Source organism: Dryobates pubescens, chromosome 9, assembly GCF_014839835.1.
Source record: "Dryobates pubescens isolate bDryPub1 chromosome 9, bDryPub1.pri, whole genome shotgun sequence".
In the NCBI taxonomy this organism is placed as follows: Eukaryota; Metazoa; Chordata; class Aves; order Piciformes; family Picidae; genus Dryobates; species Dryobates pubescens.
This window is the reverse complement of record NC_071620.1, coordinates 43,532,813-43,553,792: the sequence shown is the minus strand read 5'-3', so window position 1 is coordinate 43,553,792 and position 20,980 is coordinate 43,532,813. Positions and strand designations below refer to the sequence as shown.

At 63.5% G+C, this 20,980-nt stretch overlaps 1 protein-coding gene across 1 annotated transcript in view; it reads right to left on the bottom strand.

Moving 5' to 3' along the window:
- Nucleotides 1-20,486, bottom strand: part of NFATC1 (nuclear factor of activated T cells 1) — a 66,430-nt gene extending 45,944 nt beyond the window's left edge. Inside the window, exons 1-3 of the mRNA XM_054164312.1 lie at nt 20,378-20,486; nt 11,850-13,029; nt 3,790-3,949 (exon numbers count right to left, since the gene is read on the bottom strand). Of these exons, the coding sequence (XP_054020287.1) occupies nt 3,790-3,949; nt 11,850-13,029; nt 20,378-20,465 (1,428 nt within the window). The 5' untranslated portion in view covers nt 20,466-20,486. The remainder of the gene's footprint in view (nt 1-3,789; nt 3,950-11,849; nt 13,030-20,377) is intronic.
- Between the last annotated feature and the right edge of the window lie 494 nt (nt 20,487-20,980).

The following is a 20,980-nucleotide window of genomic DNA, read 5'->3' as shown; positions in this document are numbered from 1 at the left end:
TGGGGCTGCCCTCCCTGGGGCTGCTCCCCCCTGGCTCCTCCCCTGGGGCTGCTCCCCCTGGGGCTGCTCCCCCTGGGGCTGCCCTCCCTGGGGCTGCCCTCCCTGGGGCTGCCCTCCCTGGGGCTGCTCCCCCTGGAGCTGCCCTCCCTGGGGCTGCCCTCCCTGGGGCTGCCCTCCCTGGGGCTGCCCCCCTTGGAGCTGCTCTCCCTGGAGCTGCTCTCCCTGGGGCTGCTCCCCCTGGGGCTGCCCTGTGGGACCAGCTTCACCTGCAGCAGCCAAAAGGAGAAGCTGCCCCCTTGCCCCAGCCCCCATCTGCCAGCAGGCTTGCAGGGGGCTTGGTGCCAGGGGCTGGGACCCCCCAGCAGCAAGGGGCAGCCTGCAAAGCCCTGCCCCAGCGTCCTGCTCCTGGCTGCTGCCCATCAGCTGCTGCTGCCAGGGGAGCTCCAGCGGCAGCGATGCAGGCAGTGAGCTCAGCTGCCTGCCAGAGGCCACCAAAGCCTCCCTGCCTCTGCTGGAGGCTGTGCTGCCAGCTGCAGCCTGGATAACTTCTCCATGTCCCCCCGAGGAGAGGGTCCTGCTCCCACCTGGGGGAGGGGAGGGATCTGAGCCCCAGCTCAGCCAGGAGCAGACCCTCAGGGCAGGGGCAGCAGCCAGCAGAGTGCTTCCACATCCACTGCTCCTGCTCAGGGGGCAGATGGCTGTGAGCTGGAGCCAGGGCCCCCGAGGGGCACAGCAGCAGCTGGGGGACAGCTCCCTGCAGCCACAGTCACTGTGGGGTGGAAAGGACCTCTGAGAGCACTGAGTGTCCCCCAGCACTGCCAGGCCACCCCTGAACCCCAGCCCTCAGCACCACTGCCCTGGGCAGCCTGTGCCAGGCAGCTGAGGGGTGCCAGGCTGTGCACTTCAGCAGCAGCCAAGGGCTCTGCTCTGTCTGCAAGGGCCTTCCTCTCAGCTTCCTCAACCCCCCAGCTCCTTCCTGAGCACCTCCCTCTCCCTTAGCTCTCCTCTCTCCCTCCCTCCCACCTTGCCTCCTGTGTGTCTGCCCAGCCCTGCTCCTCATGGCCTGGCTCCCTGAGGCCATGTGCAGAGGTGGCTCTGCCAAGCTGGGAGGTGCTCACACACTCAGCCCCAGCTGCTCCTGCAGCTTGCTGGGCTGGCTGCTGACCCCCCCAGGCTACAGCAGTTTGGAATCATGGAGTTGGTTGGCTTGGAAAAGCCCTCTGAGGTCACCCAGTCCAACCCCAACCCACCACCACCATGGCCCAAGAGCCATGGCCATGACCTCTGAGCTCATCCAAGTCCAAACATCAACCAACCACCACCATGGCCACAAAACCAGGACCCCAGGTGCCATGGCCATGACCTGAGCTCAGCCAGCAACCAACCACCACCATGGCCACCAAACCCTGGCCCAAGAGCCATGGCCATGACCTCTGAGCTCATCCAAGTCCAAACATCAACCACCATGGCCGCAAAAACAGGACCCCAGGTGCCATGGCCACGACCTGAGCTCAGCCAGTCCAACCCCAACCCCACCATGGCCCAAGAGCCATGGCCACACCAGAGATGGTGACTCCACCACCCCCCTGGGCAGTCCCTGGCCACTCTGGCAGTGATGTGGAGCAGAGGACAGAGGCAGCAGCTGCTGGAGGGAAGGGCTGGACCCAAGCAGGCCAGGAGAGGGTTCAGAAGTCCCCAGGTGTGCCTCAAAGGCTTTGGAACCTGGACCCAAAGTGCCTGGCTGGTGGGGACATGGCACATGGGGGCATGGTTGGATGGCTCTAGGGAGACCTCAGAGCAGAAGAGGCTGCAGGAGAGCTGGGCAGGGACTGTGGACAAGGGCTGGGAGTGCCAGGCCCAGGGACAATGGCTTGGAGCTGGGGGAGCGCAGACAGAGTGGAGAGGAGGAAGGAGTTGTTGGCAGTGAGGGAGGGGAGAGCCTGGCACAGGCTGCCCAGGGGGGCTGTGGATGTCCATCCCTGGAGGTGCTCAAGGCCAGGCTGGATGAGGCCTGGAGCAGCCTGTGCTGGTGGGAGGCTGAAGATCATCTTGTTCCAACCCCCCTGCCAGGAGGAACTCAACCCCTGCCTGGCTCTGCTCAGATGCAGAGAGGAGCAAAACCCTTCAGAGGCCTTTTCCTGCCCAAGCTCCCTGCCTGATGCCAGCAGGGACCCTGCAGAGCACTCCTGGCACCCGGGGGGTCAAGCCCTGGCTGCTGCCCACGAGCCCTGCCGGCGCTCGCCAGGCTCCTGTGTGCATCCCGGGGCTGGACTCCCTCCCAGGCTGCCCTGGCAGCAGCTCCTCAGCCCTGCACCAAGCATTCCCCAGCCCCTGGATGTTTTATCTGCCAGATGCACCACTCCCTGCTTGTAAAAATTCCACCTGGGGCAGCCACAGTGCTGCCCTGCCTCCAGAGCTGCCTTCCCCACCGGAGCACCTCGCAGCCTCCATCCATCACCAGCTGCTGCCAGCCCTCCCCAGCCAGCCCAAGCCCTCAGCTGCCAGACTGCTGCCCTCAGCCAGGGCTGCTGGAATGCAGCTCCCCAGCACCACTCCTGGAGGGAAGCAATGGGAGATGGCTCCAAGAGGGGAGTGGCTGCAAGGCCTCCTGCAGGGAATCCCTCTGGGCAGGATTGGATTCACCCTGCCTGCAGCCACCCAGCCCCGGGGGTCCCCCAGGTCAGAGACCCTGCAGCTTGCTTCAGACAAGTCAGAGGGTGGGTTGGGCTGGAAAAGCTCTCTGAGGCCATCCAGCCCAGCACCAGCCCAGCACCACCACAGCCACCAGAGCCTGGCCCCAAGAGCCATGGCCATCACCTCCAGGCTCATCCAGCCCAGCACCACCACAGCCACCAGAGCCTGGCCCCAAGAGCCAGCACCAGCACCAGCCCAGCACCACCACAGCCACCAGAGCCTGGCCCCAAGAGCCATGGCCATCACCTCCAGGCTCATCCAGCCCAGCACCACCACAGCCACCAGAGCCTGGCCCCAAGAGCCAAATCCATCACCTCCAGGCTCATCCAGCCCAGCACCAGCCCAGCACCAGCCCAGCACCACCAGAGCCTGGCCCCAGGTGCCAAGGCCACACCTTTCTTGCACACCCCCAGGCCTGGGGACTCCACCACCTCCTCCCTGGGCAGCCTGTGCCAGTGCCTGACCACTCCTGCAGCCAAGAAATCTTTCCTCATCTCCAGCCTAAGCCTCCCCTGGCACAGCTCCCTGTCCTGAGGCTCATCCCCAGCTGATGATTCACACAGTCACAGAGTGGGTTGGGTTGGAGGGGTCCTTAAAGCTCATCCAGCTCCAGCCCCCTGCCCTGGGCAGGGACCCCTCCCACTAGCCCAGGCTGCTCAGGGCCTCATCCAGCCTGGTCCTGAACACCTCCAGGGAGGGGACAGCCACAGCCTCCCTGGGCAGCCTGTGCCAGTGGCTCCCCAGCCTCCCTCTCAAGGATTCCTTCCTCATCTCCACTCTCAGTCTCTCCTCTCCCAGCTCCAAGCCATGGTCCCTGGGCCTGGCACCCCCAGCCCTTGTCCACAGTCCCTCCCCAGCTCTCCTGGAGCCCTTCAGCTACTGGCAGGCTGCTCCAGAGCCTTCTGCAGGCTGAAGAGCCCCCACTCTGCCAGCCTGTCCCCACAGGGGAGGCTCTCCCCGCTCTGATCACCCTGCTGGTCCTGCTCCAGCAGCTCCATGTCCTTCGTCCCTGTCTTTGAGGGCAGGGACAGTTCCCCCCTGCCTCTGGGGGTCTGGAGGGGCAGGGGTGCGGCCCAGAGGCTCTGTGCTTGGTACCTGCACGACAGGGTGGCCCCCAGCTGATGCCTTCACCGCCCCTCTGCTGCCTTCTGTCTCGTAGTGAGCTCTGTGGTGGGACTTGGGCTGCACCTCGATGCGCAGCTCGTAGGGGCCGGAGTGGGAGGGCAGCTGCCAGTCCAGGGCAGGCAGGGATGGGCTGCAAGGGAAAGCAAATCCTGTTAGGAACCAACAGCCAGAGCAGCTCAGCCCCCCACCCTGCACAGGGACAGAGGAGGGGAGGGGGAGGTGGGCAGAGGATGCAGGTTGGTGCTGCTGGGGTGCCCAAGCTGCGGGGCAGGAGGGCAGGGCACAGCTGGCCAAGACCTCAGGCTCTTGGCTCAGGGAGCCAGAGGAGAGAGAGGCTCTGTGCTGGGGTTTGGAAAGGGACATGGGAATAATTAATGACCCCAGGACTAATTGCTAATGCCAGCCCCATCACTCATCACTGAGAGTCCATAACCAGCTGCTAATCCCCAAACCAATTCACTCTGCTCCATGGCCAATGCCAACCCCATGCCCAGTGGCTAACATCAATGCCAACCCCATGCCCTGGGCCCCATCCCATAACCAATTCCCAACACCAATCCCATAGGTAATGACTAACAACAACAACTCCACAGGGCCAAGGGCAAGGTCCTGCAGCTGGCTCAGGGCAATGCCAGGCAGTGATAGAGGCTGGGCAGGGACTGGCTGGAGAGCAGCCCTGGAGGTAAGGCCCTGGGGGTGCTGGGGGAGGAGAAGCTCCACAGGAGCCAGCAGGGAGCACTTGCAGCCCAGAGAGCCAAGCAGAGCCTGGGCTGCAGTAAGAGAAGTGTGGCCAGCAGGGCAGGGAGGGGATTGTGCCCCTCTGCTCCACTCTGCTGAGACCACAGCTGCAGCTCTGGGGCCAGCTCTGGAGCCTCTGTGCCAGGAAGGCTCTGGAGGGGCTGGAAGGTATCCAGAGAAGGGCCAGGAGGAGGAGCAGAGGGCTGGAGCTGCTCTGCTGTGAGCACAGACTGAGAGAGTTGGGGCTGTGCAGGCTGGAGAGGAGAAGGCTCCCAGGAGACCTTCCTGTGGCCTTCCAGGATCTGCAGGGGGCTGCAAGGAAGCTGGGGAGGGACTTTGGAGGGTGTCAGGGAGGGATAGGACTGGGGGGGATGGGATGGAGCAGAACTAGAGTGGGGAGACTGAGGTTGGATGTGAGGAAGAAGTTGTTGCCCATGAGGGTGGTGAGAGACTGGCACAGGCTGCCCAGGGAGGTGGTGGAAGCCTCCTGCCTGGAGGTGTTTGCAGCCAGGCTGGAGGTGGCTGTGAGCAGCCTGCTGTGGGGTGAGGTGTCCCTGCCCATGGCAGGGGGCTGGGGCTGGGTGATGCCTGGGGTCCCTCCCAGCCCTGGCAGTGCTGTGATGCTGTAATTACCAACACCAACAACTCCACAACCAACTCCTCCTGACCCCAGGACTCCTAACAGCCTCATGGCCAACCCCCAGCCCCTCTCCCGAGCCTCCCCCCGGCCCTAGACATGTGATGGAGCACCAGGGGCACCAAACCGACCCCCCTTGGCTGCCAGGAGCCCACCTGCCCAATTAAAGCCTGCTAATTAATGGCACTCTTCCTGCTGGAGGAAGCGGAGGGGCGCGGGCAGGGGCTGGGGCTGCCAGAGGTGTTTCCTAGCCTGGCTTTATCTCCACCCTGCACCTCATTTCCTGCAGCCTGAGCTGCCCACAGCCAAAGGGTCCCCAGCAAAGGGGGCAAGCAGGCCTGCAGGTGAAGCCCAGCAGCATGGGGAGCCCCAGGGCAGCTCAGCCAGGAGCAGGCAGAGGGGACGAGAGGTCAAGAAGAGCAACCAAAGGTCCCCACACAGCCTTCCTATGGCTGTGCCTCCCCCAGGGCTGATCTTCCACTCCCTGCTGGAAACCTGTGCCCTGCCTGCTGTGCCACCAGCAACCCAAACCCCACAGGCAGGCTGCTGCCAGGGGAGGGTGGGCAGAGGGCAGGAGAGGAGATCCTGCCCCTGGGCTCTGCTCTGCTCAGACCTCACCTCCAACCCTGCCCCTGGGCTCTGCTCTGCTCAGACCTCACCTCCAACCCTGCCCCTGGGCTCTGCTCTGCTCAGACCTCACCTCCAACCCTGCCCCTGGGCTCTGCTCTGCTCAGACCTCACCTCCAGCCCTGCCCCTGGGCTCTGCTCTGCTCAGACCTCACCTCCAACCCTGCCCCTGGGCTCTGCTCTGCTCAGACCTCACCTCCAACCCTTCCCCAGGGCTCTGCTCTGCTCAGACCTCACCTCCAGCCCTGCCCCTGGGCTCTGCTCTGCTCAGACCTCACCTCCAACCCTTCCCCAGGGCTCTGCTCTGCTCAGACCTCACCTCCAGCCCTGCCCCTGGGCTCTGCTCTGCTCAGACCTCACCTCCAGCCCTGCCCCTGGGCTCTGCTCTGCTCAGACCTCACCTCCAACCCTGCCTCCAGCCCTGCTGTCCCCAGCAGCAGCAGGACACAGAGCTGCTGCAGAGAGCCCAGAGGAGGCCACAAGGCTGCTGCCAGGGCTGCAGCAGCTCTGCTGGGAGCACAGGCTGAGGGAGCTGGGGCTGTGCAGCCTGCAGAGGAGAAGGCTCCAGGGGCACCTCAGAGCTGCTGCCAGCCCCTGAAGGCATCCTGCAGGAAGGCTGCAGAGGGACTTTGGCTGAGGGGGGCTGGAGCCAGGCCCAGGGGCAATGGTTTGGAGCTGAGGCAGAGCAGGCTCAGGCTGCAGCTGAGGAAGAAGCTCTTCAGTGCCAGGCTGCTGAGGCTCTGGCCCAGGCTGCCCAGGGAGGCTGTGGCTGCCTCCTGCCTGGGAGTGCTGCAGGCCAGGCTGGATGAGGCCCTGAGCAGCTGAGCCTGGCTGAGAGCTGTCCCTGGGCATGGAGGGAGGTTGGAGCAGAGGAGCTCTGAGCTGCCTTCCATCCCAAGCCATTCCCTGGCCTCCACCAGCCAGAGCTGCCTGTGCCACCAGCCAGCCTGGCAGCCCCCAGAGCAGAAGTGCCTCAGGAGGAGCATGGCTGGGACTGGGTGCCCTGCACTGAACTCCTGACACAGAGCTCCACAGCAGGGCTGCTGAAGCTTCCCCCAGCTGCCAGCCTGCCCTGCTCCAGCTGTGCTCCAGCTGTTCTGCAGGAGCAAACAGGGCTGCAGCTATTTGTTATTCCTGACCTGTGCCTCACACCCCAGCTGCTGCCTGCCTGCCACCCACCCTTGGGTGCTTCCTGGGAGAGCAAGAGAGCAACCCCCAGGGCTCTGCCCCCACCAGCCTGCCTGTGGGCAGGGAAAACCAAACCTCCCTGCTTCCCCTTCCACCTCTGAGCTGCTCTGGGCAGGGTTTTTGCTCCCTTTTCCCCCTTTCTTTGCACATTTCCTGTCTGAGAGTTGAGCAATCTGGCTGGGAGCTGCTCCCAGAGCTGCTGTGTCCCACCCCAGGCTTGGCTGCCTTCTGCTGGCCTGCAGCAGGGCTGGAGCTGCTCCCAGACAACAGCTCCTCGTCCCAAAACTCCACATCCAGGCCTGGGATTGCCTCTGAGCAGGGCAGGAATTCCTCACAGACAACAGCTCTCCACCCCTAAATTCCACATCCAGGCCTGGGATTGCCTCTGGAATTCTGCATCTGGGGGCTCAGAGAACAGAGCAGACTGCTGCTGAGGGCATGGAGAGACAAGTGCTGGGGCAGCTTCCCTGCTCCCAGAGTGCCTTGGAGACCAGAGAGTCATGGAATGGGTTGGGATGGAAGGGACCTTGAAGATCATCCAGCTCCAGCCCTCCTGCCATGGGCAGGGACACCTCCCACTAGACCTCATCCATCCTGGCCTTGACTGCATCCAGGGAGGAGGCATCCCCAGCCCCCTGGGTTTAGCCCCACGTGGTGCCCAAAGGAGCTGGAGCAGGGAGGTCAAGAGCAAGATGCTGACAGGGGGGGTCAGAGGGACCTGAAGAACAGCAGGAGAAAGCATGGGGAGGACCACATCCCACCAGCAAAGATCAGCTCACTGGGAGAGGCTCCCAGGCAGCCTTCAGCCTTACAGTCCAACCCCCACCACCACCCAGAGCTGATGGTCCAACCCCCCAACCAACCAGCCAAGACCCCAAGCAAGCCTCCAACCAAGCAAGCCCCAAGCAAGCCACCAAGCAACCAAGCAAGCCACCAAGCAACCAAGTCACCAAGCTCCCAGCCAACCAAGCCACCAAGCTCCCAGCCAACCAAGCCACCAAGCAACCAAGCAAGCCACCAAGCAACCAAGTCACCAAGCTCCCAGCCAACCAAGCCACCAAGCTCCCAGCCAACCAAGCCACCAAGCAACCAAGCAATCAACCAAGCCACCAAGGAACCAAGCCAGCCAGCAAGCAAGCAAGCAAGCAAGCAAGCAAGCAGCCAAGCAAGCAACCAACTGAGCAAGCTACCAAGCCACCAAGTCACCAAGCCACCAACCAACCAACCAAGCATCCAAGCAAGCAAGCAAGCAACCAAGCCACCAAGCAAGCAACCAAGCAACCAAGCCACTAAGCAACCAACCAAGCAACCAACCAACCAAGCAAGCCACCAAGCAAGCAAGCAAGCCACCAAGCAAGTATCCAAGCAAGCAAGCAGCTGAGCCCCAGGCAGCCAAAGGACATCTAAACCATCCAAAGACCAAAGAAAGACCCAAAGAAACCAACCAATAAACCAACCAACCCCCAAGGTCAAGAGCATCTGGAAGGTCCCAGCTCCACAGAAAGAAGGAGAAAAGACAAAAGCAGCCTTTCAAATGCCAGTTTGGAAGCAATCCCAAGGCTTGGGGCCTGGATGCCCAGCTCTGGCACCCCTGGGTCCAGAGCTGTCACTCACAGAAGTGGAACCCCAAGAAAACCCCAAGAAAGCCCTGACCAAGCCCAGAAGGCAAATGTCCTCTTGCAAGGGGTGGACAGTGCCAGCCACACCTGCCCTGGGGGCAAACTGTGACCTCCACGTGTCCAGCCCTCTGCCTGTGAGGGCAAGAGGATGCAGGGAGGTTGGAAAGGAGGCTGCAGCTCAAGCAGGTGTGGCCTCCAACGGTTCAGAAAGCTAAACTGGTCAAGAAGACAGCAGGCAGCTGTCAGAAGCCACCAGGCACTGGGTGTCTGTCCCTGGAGGCTCCCCTCTGGCTGGCAGACCTCCTGCATGCTATACACCCAACCACCAAACCCAAGCCCAGCTCTTCCTGGAGGAAACTGCAGGCTGAAGAGGAGGCCACCAGAGCCTCCAGCTTCTGGTGCAGCACAAGGTGGTTTGGGATGTGCCCAGGGGCAGGTAAGAAAGGAAGATGGGACTTGGCCCAGTGGCCATGGAGGGGTTGGGGAGAAGATTGGAGCTGATGATCCAAGAGGTCTCTTCCAACCTTGATGATTCTGTGGTCTGGTGGCCATGCAGGGGTTGGGTAGAAGGTTGGAGCTGATGATCTGAGAGGTCTTTTCCAGCCTCAGTGGTTCTATAAAAGCTCAAGGGCTGTGCATGGGCCCAGACCTGCCCTGGAGAGCCCAAGGACTGGGAAGAGTCTCCAAGCTCAGTGTCCTTGCAAGCAACCAGGAGAACTGGGAGCAAGGCTGGGCTCCTGTGAAGGTGGCCATGAATCCCTTGCTCTGGGACTTGTTTGGGTTGGAAAAGCCCTCCAAGATCATCCAGTCCAACCAACCCCACCATGGCCACCAAACCCTGGCCCCAGGTGCCATGGCCATGACCTCTGAGCTCATCCAGCCCAACACCAGCCCAACCCCACCATGGCCACCAAACCCTGGCCCCAGGTGCCATGGCCATGACCTCTGAGCTCATCCAGCCCAACACCAACCCAACCCCACCATGGCCACCAAACCCTGGCCCCAAGTGCCATGGCCACAGGCTCCTTGAACAGCTCCAGGGATGGGGACTCCACCACCCCCCTGGGCAGCCTGTGCCAGTCCCTGACCTCTCCTGCAGCACAGAAATTTCTCCTCCTCTCCAACCTAAGCCTCCCCTGGTGCAACTTGAGGCCATTTCCTCTCCTTCTATCACTTGTCATTAGGAAGAGCCCAACCCCCAGCTGGCTCCAGCCTCCCCTCAGGCAGCTGCAGAGAGCAAGGAGGTCTCCCTCAGCCTCCTCTCCTCCACACTCAACACCCCCAGCTCCCTCAGCTGCTCCTCCCCAGCCCTGCTCCCCAGACCCTTCCCCAGCCTGGTTGCCCTTCCCTGGCCCTGCTCCAGCCCTCAGTGTCCTCCTGGGAGCGAGGAGCAGGCTGAGCTTTGATCACAACACACGGGAGCCATCACCTCTGCCAGCAGCACCACCCAGCCAGCAGCCAGGCTGACGTCCACCCTCCGGGCCCAGGGCAGGAGGTGGCTCCTGGCCAGGGGCTGCTGTGTCCCCGCAGGAGCAGGAGGGAAAGGCCTGGGGGACTTTTCCAGGGCATGCTGGCTGCTGATGGAATTTGTCCCACCGAGGCAGGAAGAGGCAGAGCAGGCAACCAGCTCTGCTTATCTCCAACTGGTGGCCGGAGGGAGGCTCTGGAGCGGTTTGCTGGAAGCCACCCCTGCAGCCCTCCCGTTTGAAGGGGAGCAGATGTGTGACAGCACAGGAAGGGAAACAAAGGACCCCAGCTCTGCTGTGACAGATCCTGCCCCAGCCTGGGGGAGAGGGAGGGGTGGGGAAGGGCTCACAACAACATCGCTGCCCCTGCGAGGGTCCTGACCCTGCTGACGTCCCTGCCCAGCGCCTCCCCGCGGAGCACCCCAGGGGTGCTGTGCCCGGCAGGAAGCGTGGCCCTGCCCCTCTGGCTGGCAACCACCCCCTCGGCAATCACCCTGCAGGGGGGTCAGCTTCCACCAGCCCCCCCCAGCACCAGGGATGACATCAGGTGGAAACACCTTGAGAGCCAGGAAACAGCTTTGCACCAGCCCCAGACAGTGGAAAAAACCCAAAACGCTGAGGGGAAAAAGAGAGACACACGGGGGGGGGGGGGAGCTGGGGCTTGGGCTCTGCACCTCTGCTCTTTGGCTGAGCCTGGGCACCGTGCTGGTGAGCCTGGCACAGCTGGTACTGCGCTGGCACAGCTGGGGCTGCTGGGCTGACCCTTCCCAAGGCTTTGCTCCTGGCCACGTCACGACACCACAGGTTGGGATGAGTGGATGAGAAGATGTGGTGAGCAGCAGAGGCAGGAAGGGGAAGGATCACAGACCAGAGGGTGTTAGGAGTTGGAAGGGACCTCTGGAGGTCTTCCAGTGCCAGCCCCCTGCCAGAGCAGGAGCACAGAGCCCAGGACAGGGCACACAGAACACATCCAGACAGGGCTGGGAAGGCTCCAGAGAAGGAGGCTCCACAACCTCTCTGGGCAGCCTGCTTCAGGCCTCTGGGAGCCTCACAGTGAAGCAGGAGGAGAAGCAATCAGGCAGTGGAGATGGACTCAAAGACCTTAAGAGTTGAGCTTGGAGGAGCCTTAGGAGTGACCTCATCGCTCTCTACCACTACCTGAAAGGAAGCTGTAGTCAGGTGAGTGCCAGGCTCTGCTCCCAGGCAACTTGTGCCAGCAGGAGAGGGCATGGCCTGAAGCTGTGCCAGGGGGAGCTTAGGTTGGATGTTAGGAAGCAGTTCCTCACAGAAGGGGGAATCAGAGCCTGGGATGGACTGCCCGGGGGGTGGTGGAGTCACCATCCCTGGGGGGCTTTAGGAAAAGCTTGGATGTGGCACTTGGTGGCCATGGTTTAGCTGATGTGGTGGTGGTGGGTCACAGGCTGGGCTTGATGACCCCAGAGGTCTTTGCCAGCCTCAGTAACTCTATGGTTATGTGCCTGGAAGACTCTGTGCTTGGGTAGGCTCAGATTGGCTGTGAGGAAGACGTTGTTGCCCATGAGGGTGGTGAGAGCCTGGCACAGGCTGCCCAGGGAGGTGGTGGAAGCCTCCTGCCTGGAGGTGTTTGCAGCCAGGCTGGAGGTGGCTGTGAGCAACCTGCTGTGGTGTGAGGTGTCCCTGCCCATGGCAGGGGCTGGGACTGGCTGAGCCTCGGGGTCCCTTCCAGCCCTGGTAGTGCTGTGGCTCCGTGACCAAAGCCACCACAGCGCTGCTCACCTCACGTAGGACGCCGGGGACAGCGCCTTGGGCTTGGCCCACTGGTAGGGATGCTGGGGCACGGCCAGGTACTGCTCGCAGAAGTTGCCTTTCCTGATGTGCTGGAAGCCGGAGAAGTCTTCGGGGGAGAGGTCCGCGACGGGCGAGGCGGCGGCGGCCACCTGATGCTCCTCGGCCGCCGGCTCCGCCTTGAGAGCCAGCCCGGGGCCGTGCTCCATGCCGGGGCCGTGCTCCACGCCGGGGCCGTGCTCCAGAGCCGTCCTCCTGGCCTTGATGGGGATGCCGTCGCCCATGTCCAGGGTGCTGTCGGTGGTGAGGGCGTTGATGGCCGCCACGATGGCCGAGCTGGCGTAGTGGCCGCCGCCCGCCCCCAGCCAGGTGTCGTCCGTGACGCTGACCCGCGGCGAGCCCTGCGGCGACGGCGTGGGCGAGCGGTGCGGCGAGAAGGAAGCCTGGCGCCCGTTCAGCCCCAGCTTCCTCTTGTGGCAGGGGGAGGGCGGCCGGGAGCAGCCCCTCGCCCCCAGCCAGCTCTCCTCCGTCACGCTGGTGCGGGGCGAGGCGCAGGGCGAGTGCCGCGGGGAGCCCAGCAGCCCGCAGGCGGCCATGCCCCGCGGGTAGCCTTCCCCCTCCGCATCCGTGGTCTTGGGCGAGACGCAGGGCGACTGCCAGGGGGAGGTCTGCGGCGAGGCGTAGGGGTAGGAGTAGTTGGACTCGTAGGAGGAGGCTTCGGAGTTGCAGCTGCGGGAGGAGAGGCTGCTGGCGGGGCTGAGGCAGGAGGGGTCCCGGTAGGCTTCCATGCTGGGCAGGTGCAGGGTGGCGGTGGAGGGCGAGCGCTTGGCGCCGGGCAGCGCCTCCTCCGCCGCCTCCTCCTGGAAGAAGTGGCTGCCGCCGGCGCCCTGGTGCAGCCCCAGGTAGGAGGTGATCTCGATCCGGGGGCTCTCCAGCGCCGGGGGGGCGCCGTTCGGCCTGGCCGCGGGGGGCGGCGGCAGGTAGTAGTCGGAGGCGCCGCCGCCGCCCTCCAGGTGTCCTCCGTAGCCCGAGGGGTGAGCGGCAGAGGAGGGCACCACGGAGATGAGAGGGTTGGGCGTCTGCAGGCCGTGGCACGGGGCGGGCAGCGAGGGGTGCGACACGGGCAGGGGCAGCCCGGCGCCCACGTTGGCCGGGGGGTAGCCGTAGTGCTCTGGAAGGCAAACACAGAGAGACCAGGGGTGAGACTGAGCTGCACCGGGAGAGCCCCAGAGCGACACAGAGAGAGCCTGTGCCAGAGCCTCAGCAGCCTGGCACTGAAGAGCTTCTTCCTCAGCTGCAGCCTGAGCCTGCTCTGCCTCAGCTCCAAACCATTGCCCCTGGGCCTGGCTCCAGCCCCCCTCAGCCAAAGTCCCTCTGCAGCCTTCCTGCAGGATGCCTTCAGGGGCTGGCAGCAGCTCTGAGGTGCCCCTGGAGCCTTCTCCTCTGCAGGCTGCACAGCCCCAGCTCCCTCAGCCTGTGCTCCCAGCAGAGCTGCTGCAGCCCTGGCAGCAGCCTTGTGGCCTCCTCTGGGCTCTCTGCAGCAGCTCTGTGTCCTGCTGCTGCTGGGGACAGCAGGGCTGGAGGCAGGGTTGGAGGTGAGGTCTGAGCAGAGCAGAGCCCAGGGGCAGGGTTGGAGGTGAGGTCTGAGCAGAGCAGAGCCCAGGGGCAGGGTTGGAGGTGAGGTCTGAGCAGAGCAGAGCCCAGGGGCAGGGTTGGAGGTGAGGTCTGAGCAGAGCCCAGGGGCAGGATCTCCTCTCCTGCCCCCTGCCCACGCTCCCCTGGCTGCAGCCAGCACACAGCTGCCTGAGGGCTCCAGGAGGATCCTAGAATGGGTTGAGTTGGAAGGAACCTTCAAGACCATCCAGTTCCAAGCCCCTGCCATGGGCAGGGACACCTCCCACCAGCCCAGGCTACTCCAGGCCTCACCCAGCCTGGCCTTGAGCACCTCCAGGGATGAAGATCCACAGCCTCCCTGTGCAGCCTGTGCCAGTGTCTCACCACCCTCACTCTGAAGAATTCCTTGCTGCTCTCCAGTCCCAACCTGCCCTCTCCCAGCTCCAGGCCTTTGCTCTCATCCTGGCACTGTAAAAGCCCTTCCCCAGGACCATTTCAAGCCCTCCAAGCTCAGCAAGCCCAGCGCCTGCAGAGGGTGCTCCGGGGATGTGCTTTTAGCAAGGCAGCTTCCTTCCCTCCTGGAAAGCTGCAGCACACCAAGACCTCACCAAAACACAAGGAACTCCCCCAGAGAACCCAGGAGAGACAATAAAAGAGTAAAAGGAAAGCCCAGAAGAAAAGAGAAGTGGAGTCAGAGTGCAGCAAGGCCCAGGGCTGGCTGCGTCCTGCTGAAGGAATTACTCTCAGCCCAGATTTCCATTACAGCAACTTTCCAACTGGTTCCAGTTAACGAGGAGCCAGGAACCAGACACAGCTCCCGACCTGCTGCTCTGCTTTCTGGGACCACTTAGCCTGCAGCCCAGCTGGCAGAGGCCAGGTGAGGGATCTGAAGGCAGCTCCAACGCAGCTGCAGCTCCAGGCAGGGCTCTGCCCTCCCCACCGCACGGCTCCGGCTGCACCGAGGCGGTGGCAGCAGGGGGGCACGCTCGGGGGGGGAGGGCAGGGAGCACACAGCCAGGCTTGTGCCAGGGAAGGAGCTGCCCTCTGTGTGCCTCCAGCCCTGCTGCACCACAGGCACCAGCACACCACAGCTCTCTGTAGGAAACCAGAGAATGGGAGGGGTTGGAAGGGACCTGGGGAGATCACCCAGCCCGAGCCCCCTGCCAGAGCAGGGCACCTGGGGCAGGGCACACAGAACACAGCCAGGCTGAGGCCTGAAGATCTCCCGAGGAGGAGACTCCACAGCCTCTGTGGGCAGCCTGCCCCAGGGCTCCAGCAGCCTCAGTTTTCTCTGGTGTTGAGGCAGAACTTCCTCACTGCTGGGCTGCTGAAGGGACACCTCCAGCTCTGCTCCCCCATGCCAGGGCTACAGCTTTCTGTCTTTGCCACTCAGGAGGGCCACAGGCCAGGAGATGGGCAGCCCTCAGCCAAGGGCAACCATGTGGCTCTGGTGTTCTGAGCAGTGGAGGGGCCAGGAGCCATCCACTCTGTGCCTTCTGACGTGGAAACACAGAATGGGTTGGGGTGGAGAAGCCCTCTGAGATCTTTCAGTCCAGCCACTGACCCAACACCACCCTGGGGACATTGTCCCCAAGGGCCACAGGCTTCTGGAACATCTCCAGGGATGGTGACTCCAGCACCTGCCTGGGCAGCCTGTGCCAGTGCCTGCTGCAGGGACACCACCAGCACCCATGGCCAGAGCCCCCCAGTGCCACCACCTCTTGTCTGGCTGGGGATAGGGCAAGGGCAAGGTCCTGCAGCTGGCTCAGGGCATTCCCAGGCACCAACACAGGCTGGGCAGGGACTGGCTGAGAGCAGCCCTGCAGGAAAGGCCTTGGGGGTGCTGGGGGAGGAGAAGCTCCACAGGATCCAGCAGTGAGCACTGGCAGCCCAGAGAGCCAAGCAGAACCTGGGCTGCAGCAAGAGAAGTGTGGCCAGCAGGGCAGGGAGGGGATTCTGCCCCTCTGCTCCACTCTGCTGAGACCACAGCTGCAGCTCTGGGGCCAGCTCTGGAGCCTCTGTGCCAGGAAGGCTCTGGAGGGGCTGGAAGGTGTCCAGAGCAGGGCCAGGAGGAGGAGCAGAGGGCTGGAGCTGCTCTGCTGTGAGCACAGACTGAGGGAGTTGGGGTTGTGCAGGCTGGAGAGGAGAAGGCTCCCAGGAGACCTCATTGTGGCCTTCCAGGATCTGCAGGGGGCTCCAAGAAAGCTGGGGAGGGACTTTTGAGGGTGTTGGGGAGGGATAGGAGCAGGGGGGATGGATCCAAGCTGGAAGGAGGGGAGAGTTAGATTAGAGCTTAGGCAGAAGTTGTTGCCCATGAGGGTGGTAAGAGCCTGGCACAGGCTGCCCAGGGAGGCTGTGAGCAACCTGCTGTGGTGTGAGGTGTCCCTGCCCATGGCAGGGGGCTGGGACTGGCTGAGCCTTGAGCTCCCTCCCAGCCCTGGCAGTGCTGTGGTTCTATGCAAGCTGGAGAAGCCACTGGTTCCCCCAACACACCCTGCTGCCCAGCTGCCCTGCAGATGCCAGGGAGCCTCTGGGTGCTGCTCACCCATCAGCTCCTCTCCTGCTCTTGTTTGCCAGCAGCTCAGCCCTCTCTGGTGCCACCCTGGCCGTGTTCCCCTTTCCGATGCCAACCCCTCCAGGGCAAACTGGGGAACAATGGAGGTGCTGTCAGAGCTCCACACCGGCCCTGCCCGGCTCCGTGCCCGGCCAGGAAGGGTGATCAGCACCTTCTGAGCCTCACTGCAGCCTGCCCTCACAGACCTGCCCGCTGTGGGCAGCGGGTGCCAGGGGAGAGTGGCAGGGATGAAGCAGGGCACCGGGAAGAGCTTGCCGCTGCAGCCCAGCCCCGGGGCAGGGCAGGAGCCGCGGAGGCAGCGCATGGAAAATGCTGCTGCGGGGCGGCACGGAGCTGCCCGGGGCGGGGGAGGGGGCGGATCAGCCTTCCCTCCTTCCAAAATTAGCCCCCTGTGGTGGCTGCCCTGCCACATGGCCATGCCACTCAGCCTCCCCACAGCCACCACCGCTTCCCTCTCGCTCTTCAGGGGAACAGAAACCACCCCCGAGGCGGCACGGCCCTGGTGAGCACGGAGAGGGGACCCCAGCACTGCCTTCCAGGCAGCCTCCGACCCTTTCACCACCTCCTCCTGCTCCGGAGGAAGGTGATGCCCCTGGCACTGCCCTGCTGCCCAGACCCTTCCACAGCCTCTTGGCCTGGCGTTTGTGTAGATGCCACTGGTGCCATGGCATAGCTGGGCACCACAGACAGCTGAACACCCTGGGCTCCACAGGCTGCCCCAGCTCTGTGCCCACCAGGTGGGCTTTGCAGAGAGGGTGGTGCCAGTGGAACCAGGGCCTGCAGATCTTGGCTTAAGCAAATCAATCAGCCCAGCAGGGCTAATTGGCACCAGTGAGAGGGGCACTGGGGACCCAGCAGCTCTCTGCAAGCTCCCCACGAGGGTGAAACTCAGGGGCTGGAGCCTGCTGGAGATCTGCAGCCCAGGCCCAAGAGGCAGTAAAAGGCTCAGCCCAGCCTGGAAACCCCGGGGGTGTTTTGGTTTTAATTAGTAATTAAGAGAGAGCCTCAAAAGCTCCAAGCAACAGGTCCCCTATCCCCTCCCCCCCCAATGCAGGTGGCAAGGAGCTGCCTCTTGCAGAGCCACGATGCAGGTTTTGAAGAGGTCAGCTTTTAAAGGGCCAAGAAAAAACCCAAGCAATGTGTGCCACAGCTGCTCCCAGCACAGCTCCCAGCGCTGAGGAGCACCAGGGGAAGGCCCAAAGCCTTCCAAAGACTCAGCTGGGTCTGCAGGCAGAGGGCCAGAAGCCAGCCCAGCAAACAGAGGAGCCCCAAAGCCAGGAGCAGGAACAGGACCAAGGAGGGGCTGTGAGCTCAACCCCACCAGCCCCAGCTACTGAGACAGCACTTTCTGCCCCAGAGCTTCTGGGCTCACCAGTCACAGAGTGCCAGGGGCTGGAAGAGACCTCCAGAGATCATCCAGTCCAACCCCCCTGCCAGAGCAGCTCACACAGGAACACATCCAGGTGGGTTTGGAGTATCTCCAGAAAGGGAAACTTCACAACCCCCCCAGGCACAGCCTGCTCCAAGCTCATCAGCTGCACCCTGGCAGCACCCAGAACGTGCTGCTGTTCCTCACCAGGGTGCAGCAAGACACCCAGCAACAAAGTGCCAGCCCTGAGGGGCAGGAGGTGGGGTGGGCTGCAGGGGCAGGGACCTGCACCACACAGCACAGCTGCTGGGGGCATTGCTCCTGCTTGTGGTCTGGAATGGTTCACAGACTGGTAGAATTGAAGTCATGTCCCCCAAAACCTAAGTCAAATGTCGTTATTTAAGTCGGGTTTCACATGGTGAAACACTGACCCTGCCTGCCCAGGGAGGTGGTGGGTGCCCCATCCCTGGAAACACTCAAGGTCAGGTTGGGCCAGGCTCTGAGGAACCTGATCAAGCTGAAGAAACCTCTGCTGACTGCAGGGTACTTGGACTCAGATGACCTTAAAAGGTCCCTTCCAACCCAAACTGTGATTCTGTGAAGGCAGCGCTTGATGATGGAGCCACTGCCACCACCATGACCCACAGAGGACCTCCCCTCACCAAGGCACCTCCCTTAGAGCTCTGAACCCCCGGAGCAAAACCCCAGCACCAGGACCTCCCCTCACCAAGGCACCTCCCTTAGAGCTCTGAACCCCTGCAGCCAAGCCCCAGCACCAGGACCTCCCCTCACCAAGGCACCTCCTTTAGAGCTCTGAACCCCTGCAGCCAAACCCCAGCACCAGGACCTCCCCTCACCAAGGCACCTCCCTTAGAGCTCTGAACCCCTGCAGCCAAGCCCCAGCACCAGGACCTCCCCTCACCAAGGCACCTCCCTTAGAGCTCTGAACCCCCGGAGCAAAACCCCAGCACCAGGACCTCCCCTCACCAAGGCACCTCCTTTAGAGCTCTGAACCCCTGCAGCCAAGCCCCAGCACCAGGACCTCCCCTCACCAAGGCACCTCCCTTAGAGCTCTGAACCCCTGCAGCCAAGCCCAAGCACCAGGACCTCCCCTCACCAAGGCACCTCCCTTAGAGCTCTGAACCCCTGCAGCCAAGCCCCAGCACCAGGACCTCCCCTCACCAAGGCACCTCCCTTAGAGCTCTGAACCCCTGCAGCCAAGCCCCAGCACCAGGACCTCCCCTCACCAAGGCACCTCCCTTAGAGCTCTGAACCCCTGCAGCCAAGCCCCAGCACCAGGACCTCCCCTCACCAAGGCACCTCCCTTAGAGCTCTGAACCCCTGCAGCCAAGCCCCAGCACCAGGACCTCCCCTCACCAAGGCACCTCCCTTAGAGCTCTGAACCCCTGCAGCCAAGCCCCAGCACCAGGACCTCCCCTCACCAAGGCACCTCCCTTAGAGCTCTGAACCCCTGCAGCCAAACCCCAGCACCAGGACCTCCCCTCACCAAGGCACCTCCCTTAGAGCTCTGAACCCCTGCAGCCAAACCCCAGCACCAGGACCTGCCCTCACCAAGGCACCTCCCTTAGAGCTCTGAACCCCTGCAGCCAAGCCCCAGCACCAGGCAGGGCAGCGCAGCTCTCTGCAAGGCTTCTCCCCCAGCAACCCCCCAGGCTGGGGTGTAAGTAGGACATGAAACTGGACCCCTTGGTTGGTGGATCACATCTCCACAGCTTACATTTCACCGGGGGGACAACACAAACAGGCTCCTCTTTGTCTCTTCCCCTCTGGTTCACTTCACAGAGCAAAGGTTTGAGTCCTTGCCGCTGCTGCTGCTAATGGGCCTGACCCCAGCGGGACCTGGGCACCACCAGCTGCCGCTCGGCTGCCGGGCAGGGGAATGCTGAGCGCCGGCAGCTCTCCAGCAGCTGGGGGACATCTCACATGATGACGATGAAGCCACCTCCAGCTCTGTGTGTTTCAATTCACCCTTTCCCAAGCTGCCTGTTGGAGCTGGGGACTTCCCTCACTGCCACCTGGACACTCAGTTTGCCGAGGCCACTTCCCAGGTGCCCAAAGCTTGGGGTGAAGCTCTGAATAACGTTCCTCTTGTGTTTCAATTAAACTAAACCTTGAGAGGCTCCTAACAACGGTTTGGGCACTGACAGTGCTCCAGACAGGATGAGCCAGGGGAGCACCACACCTTCACTGCACCCTGGCAGGATGAGCTAGGCTGCAAGGGGCTGCAGCAAGGGGCTGGGGTCCCTGCCTCAAGGGAAAGGCAGAAGATGAAGCACGGAGTCGGTGCCAGCCTTACTCTGAGGATGCCTGAAACCATATGCTCCCAGGAGAGCTTTTTATGGTGAGCAGCTACCAGCAGCCAACCTCCTACCACGGAACAACTTTCCCGGGGTCAATTCCACACTTTGTTTTGCCTCCTTCTGCCTCAGCTATTGTGAAAAGTGATGAAGGAAGGCAGCTGGAGCCAGCACCAGAGCTGGGCACGCTGCGACCCACAATAAAGCCAGCCCCGTTGGTCTGATTCCTGGGTGACCTCCAAATTAACCCTCAGCCTAACGGGCTGCAGCTCACGGTGGGCACACGAGTGGGTTTTGAGCTGGCCCAGCCCTGTAACGAGCACGAACCAAAGCCCTGCTCGTCCCCCCGGAGGATCTGCCGGCGGCGAAGGCTGTGCCAGGGACCCGCAGCCGGAGGGCACAGACCGGCCGGGCAGGCACCGCGGGGGGCTGGAGGAGCTCGAACAATCCCCAACCTTTGCAAAACCCGAACCCAGCTGCTGCCAGGGCAGCGTTTCCCTCCCTCTGGCCGCTTCCCGTCGCGGGGGGGCCGACCCCCGGCCACCCTTTGCCCGGTCCCGAACCGCGCTGCCCCGCGGCGAGCTCCCCGCCGCATCCCCGCCGCCAGCAACCCCCCGGGGGTGCCCCGGCCGCCGCCACAGACCTCCTCCTCCTCCGCCGCCCTCATCGCTGTGCTTGAACTCGAAGAGGAAATCAAAGTCAAACTCCTGCTCGGCCTCCACGCCAGTCATGGCTCCCGCCGCCACCTCCGCCGCCCGCCCCGTCCAGCCTGCCCCGTCGCGCCCGAACACCTGCTGCCTCCGGGCCGGGCTGAGCCGAGCCGAGCCGAGCCGAGCTCTCCCAGGGCAGCGGCGGCCGCGGCTGCGCCTAAGTCCCGGCGAGGCACAGGACAGCGGCGGCGGCTGGGGCGGTAACGTGAGCCCGGCCCCGACGGGCGGCCTATCTCGGTGCCACCGCCTCTGGTCCGCCCCGCGCCCTCCTCCTCGCCGCTGTTGATGTTTCCGGGTCGATGCAAACAGGCTCGGTGCCCGCACTCCGCCGCTGCCCCGGGCTCTACTACTTATGCGCCGAGGGGAGATCCCCTCCCCTCACCCCCTGAGCTTACCACCCCTTCCCCCCCGAGCGGGGGGCTCCAGGCACTGGGGAGTGGGGGGAGGGGGGCTCCAGCCCCCCGGCTCGCCGTGGGTGGGATGGGGAGGCCGGGGGTAGCCGGGCAGCGGCATCTCCCCAGCGGCCGCCCACGCGA